General features: G+C 54.1%; 1 protein-coding gene across 3 annotated transcripts; it reads left to right on the top strand.

Moving 5' to 3' along the window:
• The first annotated feature begins 230 nt into the window (after positions 1-230).
• Positions 231-4491, top strand: GSTK1 (glutathione S-transferase kappa 1). 3 transcript variants are annotated; one of them, XM_007466640.1, is made up of 8 exons: positions 231-321; positions 837-918; positions 1118-1246; positions 1553-1653; positions 1812-1847; positions 3610-3726; positions 4060-4153; positions 4432-4491. In XM_007466640.1, the coding sequence occupies exons 1-8, from the start codon at positions 250-252 to the stop codon at positions 4479-4481; spliced, it is 681 nt and encodes a 226-aa protein (XP_007466702.1). In that variant the 5' UTR covers positions 231-249; the 3' UTR covers positions 4482-4491. The 3 variants fall into 3 exon arrangements, with proteins under 3 accessions (XP_007466702.1, XP_007466703.1, XP_007466704.1); XM_007466641.1 differs by lacking the exon at positions 1812-1847 and having other exon boundaries at positions 250-321; positions 4432-4481; XM_007466642.1 differs by lacking the exon at positions 1118-1246 and having other exon boundaries at positions 250-321; positions 4432-4481.
• The last annotated feature ends 504 nt before the right edge of the window (positions 4492-4995 follow it).

Below are 4995 nucleotides of genomic sequence, written 5' to 3' on the forward strand. Positions count from 1 at the left end.
CCCAGGGGACGCCCCTCACCCTCGCCCTCCACGGCCGCCCTCGGGTAGCCCCCTACACTCCGACCAACCACCTGACTCTGTCCCGGGGGCGGGTTTCCCCTGCGAGGCTGAGCGGCCGGGGCGGGGCGGGGCGGGGCGGTCCCCCGGGGATGCCGGGCGCCGGGGCGGGGCCGCCGCGCGCAGGAGGAAGGAAGTATCCGCCGGTGCGCTTCCGGGGCCGTGGTGGCTTCGCCTGCGGCCAGCCGCAGCATGGGACCGCTGCCGCGGACTCTCGAACTCTTCTACGATGTGCTGTCCCCCTATTCCTGGCTGGCCTTCGAGGTGACTCCGGGGGAGCCGCTTCGGCCGGGGCTTGGAGGACGAGGGCAGAGGGAAGGGCGAGCGAAGGGCGTAGGGACCGCAATCTTGTGAAAGTCCTGGCGCTGCCCGACGCGGTTTAGGACAAGCAGATAGAGATCCAGGCTGAAGGTCACTTTGTTGGTAAACCGGATACGATCGCTGGCTCCAGGTCGAACCCTTATAGCCTAAGGCAGGGGCTTCCCCCAGTGGTTAAGAAGATGAGAGAGAATCAGGATATAAGCCCTTTTCGTAGCCTTCCGATTCCCGTTTGGTGTGGTGGGGTGTGGAGTGAAGAACAGATTAAAAACTGTCCACAGGAGCAAAGGTCCTGGGGTCGATTTCTAGCAGTGGAGAGCGTTTTGCCCTTTCAAACCAAACAATTTAGGACGTCCTCATAACCCCTTGTCTGCGCCTATAGCTTCTGGCTGATGACTAACGTGAAGCACCTTTCCCTCCCTCAGCCATTTTCACTCTCTATCTTCGCCCCCGCCCTGCAGGTCCTGTGCCGGTATAAGAACATCTGGAACGTTAGCCTGCAGCTGCGCCCGACCTTAATTGCAGGGATCATGAAAGACAGCGGTATGAAGGCAACAGCGTTTTCGGCAGGGATTTGAGGGAAGACAGATTGCAAAGGCCCAGGGGAGTGGCCCTCCACTGTGTCTTCATATTGGCGGCAGCAGCTAGTAACATGCCCTGTGCCTGAAGCCCCGGTAAGGGTCCCCCAGTCCCGGGACCCTTAGGTCGTCCCTCACCAGTGAGCCCAGCTTTCTGCTTGCAGGAAACCAGCCGCCAGCTTTGCTTCCCCGCAAAGCCCTATACATGAAAAATGACGTCAGGCTCCTGGGACAGCATCTCCAGGTTCCCATCCACTTACCCAAGGATTTCTTCTTTGTGATCTTTGAAAAAGGTGAAGACAGTGGGATATAGATGGGGCCTCAAGTAGAGAGGAGTGGATTTGGAGATTGGTGGGGCAGAAAGGAGGGGTTCGGGTGATTCCCTGAAGTGAACCTTGGGAAAACTCAGGATCAGAGTTAAGGGAGCAGAAGGTTTGAGGATGTCAGGGGAGGGAGAGCAGGACAAATGCGTCATCAGAAAAGTGGGTGGGAGCCTGAGGGCATTGGAGCACTGCGGCGTGTCAGAAGCAGGAAAGAGCTGGTCTTCCCTGGGGAAACAAGCTAGAGGAGCCCTACCTCTGAGTGCCTCTGCCCCACAGGAAGTTTGACAGCCATGCGCTTCCTCACCGTCGTGAAACTGGAGCACCCGGAGTTGCTGGAGAAAGTGTCCAGGGAACTGTGGATGCGCGTCTGGTCACGGGTGAGAGCGGGGCTCTGGGAACCCACTTGCAGGGAGACCCTGGATGATTCGGTGACCCTGCCCTAGGCTCAGTCCAGGTCCTGCCTTCCCCATCGTTCACTGACCTAGTGTCCTCCATCACGCCCCTCACTTCGTACTGAGTGTCCTCTTTTTTCCAGGACGAAGACATCACGGAGCCCCAGAGCATCCTGGCCGTGAGTGTCCCCACTCCTCCCGTGGGGAGTCTGAGGACAGTTGACATCCGGGGGCAAAGAGGACATCGTTTTCTTATTGGGTAGAAGAAGTCATAGTTAGGGGAGGAAGGATCTTTGATAGGCGAAATTACTAAAGGGTTGGAAGTAAGAGGACTCGCGAAAGACCATCCCGTGGTTGAAAGAGGAAGTGCAACATTCCACACGGGTAGCACGTATTTGATGCGAGAAGTCAGTGGGAGAGCGGTGTTAAATGTTGGCACCTGCAGATGTGAAGTATGGGCAAGTCTTGGCCCCAAAGACTCCAATGCAGACCTCACCATCACATCCAGGAGACTTTCAAAACAGACAAAAAGAGGGCTTCCCTGGTGGCGCAGGGGTTGGGAGTCCGCCTGCCGATGCAGGGGACACAGGTTCGTGCCCCGGTCTGGGACGATCTCACATGCCGCGGAGCGGCTGGGCCCGTGAGCCGTGGCCGCTGAGCCTGCGCGTCCGGAGCCTGTGCTCCGCAATGGGAGAGGCCACGACAGTGAGAGGCCCGCGTACCGCAAAAAAAAAAAAGACAAAAAGAGATAACTGACTCAAGCCAAAATTACGCAGAAGCCTGGGTGAGAAAAATGGAAATAGCTCAAAACTTTAAAATGTGTGCCAGCCATAGATAGGGCTATAAAAAGTAAGTGTTTCTGCAGGATTGAATCGGAAAATTCAACACCATATTTTTTTTCCCTTAAGTTTACAAAAGACAGTTGAGGCATCTTCAAATGTAATAGATAAAACGACAAGTCACAAAAAAGTTAAACATACAAAGCATGCCCAATATATCCTTCATGTTTTTATTCTTGCAAAGTCTATGCGTAGGCTTGCTTTTTCACTTAATATTTAACAGTCATTTTCCATGCCATTTAAAACTCTTGGAGAGTATAATTGTTAGTTTCCACATAGCATTCCATTCAGTGGATTTGTTTAGTTAACCACTGCCCTATTATTGAACCCTTGGTCAGAACACAAGTCCCTCATGTGGTCAAAGACAACGTCATGGATGACTTGCATTTCCCAGTCCAGGTGGTGGAGATCAGGTCCCAGTGGTTGTCAACCCTGGGTGTATATTAAAATCACCTGCGCACCACCACCCAGAAATTCCGATGTACTTATACTCAGGGATGACACGCAAACTGGGATTTTCAAAAGCTCCCCCAGGAGATTCTCATATGTGCAGCTAAAGTGAAGAGCCACCGATCCCAGCAAACCCCAAACTGAAGCCTTCAACGTTCTCTTGAAGCCAGACACTCATAGCTGTAGCCGTGTGCCTTGTCCAGAGTCCACAGGAAATTGTATAGGGATTAGAGCCCAGCCCTTGATTCAGGAGTTCTAAGAAGTAGGAAGGCACGAGCCCCAGACTTACTGTCAGGGGACTCAGATTCTAGCATTGGCTCTGCTACTAACAATCTCTTCAAGACTGACCAAGATATGTACGTTTCTGGACTTCAGGCTCATCTGTTGACAAAGTGGTTGGGAAGCTGGTCTCTAAGATGCCCTCTGGCATTACCTTTCTGCAACTATGCCTCTGCCACCCACCCTTTCCACCCATCTCATGATTTTGAAGGGAAAAACAGCCCCTGTTGGCAAGGATAGACCTCCACTCATGGGTGGGTAAAGGCATTGCCAGGATAATGTGGGGACAGAAAATTTTAAAAACCGTTTTTTCCTGAGATTCCCCTCCCGCATTAATGCAGACACAGTTGTGTTCCCTACCCCATCCCTTCAGGCTGCAGAGAAGGCTGGCATGTCCACGGGACGAGCCCGGGAACTTCTGGAAAGGGTCTCAACACCACAGGTGAAGAACCAGCTGAAGGAGACCACTGATGCAGCCTGCAGATACGGGGTGAGCAACTGTGCGGCCCCAGCCTCAGCGCTGAGACAGGGTCCCCATGCTCCTGTCCAAAAGCTGCTCACCAACCGTGAGCCCTCCTGGCTCTCCCAGGCCACCATCACCCTCTCCCTTCCTTTCCCTGGACCCCAGGAAAGGAAGGGAGGGAGCTAGATGGTGAGAGAGGAGACACAGAACTCTCCCTAGAGACCCGGAGCCTCTTATCAAACACCTCTGGCTGCTTTGTGTCTGTGACCTCTGACCAGTATTGACGTGCAGCCTTCAACGGCAGCCCAATAACCACCTGCTCCATCACCCTCCTTCCTGCACGCTGACTGCTTTCTCCAGGCCTTTGGGCTGCCTGTCACTGTGGCCCACCTGGATGATGAAACCTACATGCTGTTTGGCTCTGACCGGATGGAGTTGCTGGCACACCTTCTGGGTAAGTAACAGGTTCATGCTGAGCTGCCCTTGACCCCACTCCTGCGTGATATCAGTTGCCCAGAAGGATGGATTCAGAGCAAAATAAAGAATGTTCTAGGCCCTTCCAGTAATGGAGCCTCATACAGACACAGGTGTGCCTGAGGTAGAATGGGGAGGGGGCCATCTTCTCCCACAGGAGAGAAGGAAGCCACTGTACCTTGAAGCCAGGTGGAGCTCGTCCTAGAGAACCCCCAGGGGCTTGTGCGGCCAGCCTCTGGCATGATTTTCTCCATCCAGGAGAGAAGTGGCTGGGCCCTGTGCCTCCAGCTGCAACTGCCAGACTTTAAGGAAGCCCAGGAGCAGCAGAATTACTGGTATAAAAAAGCAGACTCTCTCCTTACCCCTCCTCTACCGTGGGGCCCTGGGACTCTGGTTTCCTGTCTGATAGAGGTTCCTCTCCGGCCCTGGGGGATGCCGGCGAGGGGCTCTGCAGTACACCAGCTACCATTAGTCTCACGGCTGCCGTTACTTCTGTGCCTCACGAGTGCCTTTCGAGAGCCCCAAACTCTGCTTCCCACAAAATAAACCTAATGCCATCAGGCATCATATTTCTGGGTCTGTGTCTTCCCTGGTGTTTGTGTGCTCTTGTTCCTGCGATCACATCCTGGCCATTCTGGGTGTTTGTGAAGAGCAGCTCCCTGCACTCCCAGCCCCCTGCCCACCTTGGGGCAGCTTATGTGGAGGGAGCAGGAAACAGGCCCTCTTTCTCTTCTACAGAAGCTTCCCGAGTCTGTCAGAGACAGAAAACTAAGCCAATGGATTTTGCCACTAACCAGCTGGGCACTGTCTTCTGACCAGTCA

Source organism: Lipotes vexillifer, unplaced genomic scaffold, assembly GCF_000442215.2.
Source record: "Lipotes vexillifer unplaced genomic scaffold, Lipotes_vexillifer_v1.1 scaffold71, whole genome shotgun sequence".
Taxonomy (NCBI): domain Eukaryota; kingdom Metazoa; phylum Chordata; class Mammalia; order Artiodactyla; family Lipotidae; genus Lipotes; species Lipotes vexillifer.

Excerpts from the sequence above, each read along its gene's own strand:
- GSTK1 (XM_007466640.1), top strand. The coding sequence starts at position 250 with ATGGGACCGCTGCCGCGGACTCTCGAACTCTTCTACGATGTGCTGTCC. Across the intron at positions 322-836 it reads ATTCCTGGCTGGCCTTCGAG|GTCCTGTGCCGGTATAAGAA; the intron begins GTGACTCCGGGG and ends CCCGCCCTGCAG. Across the intron at positions 1,654-1,811 it reads GGATGCGCGTCTGGTCACGG|GACGAAGACATCACGGAGCC; the intron begins GTGAGAGCGGGG and ends TCTTTTTTCCAG.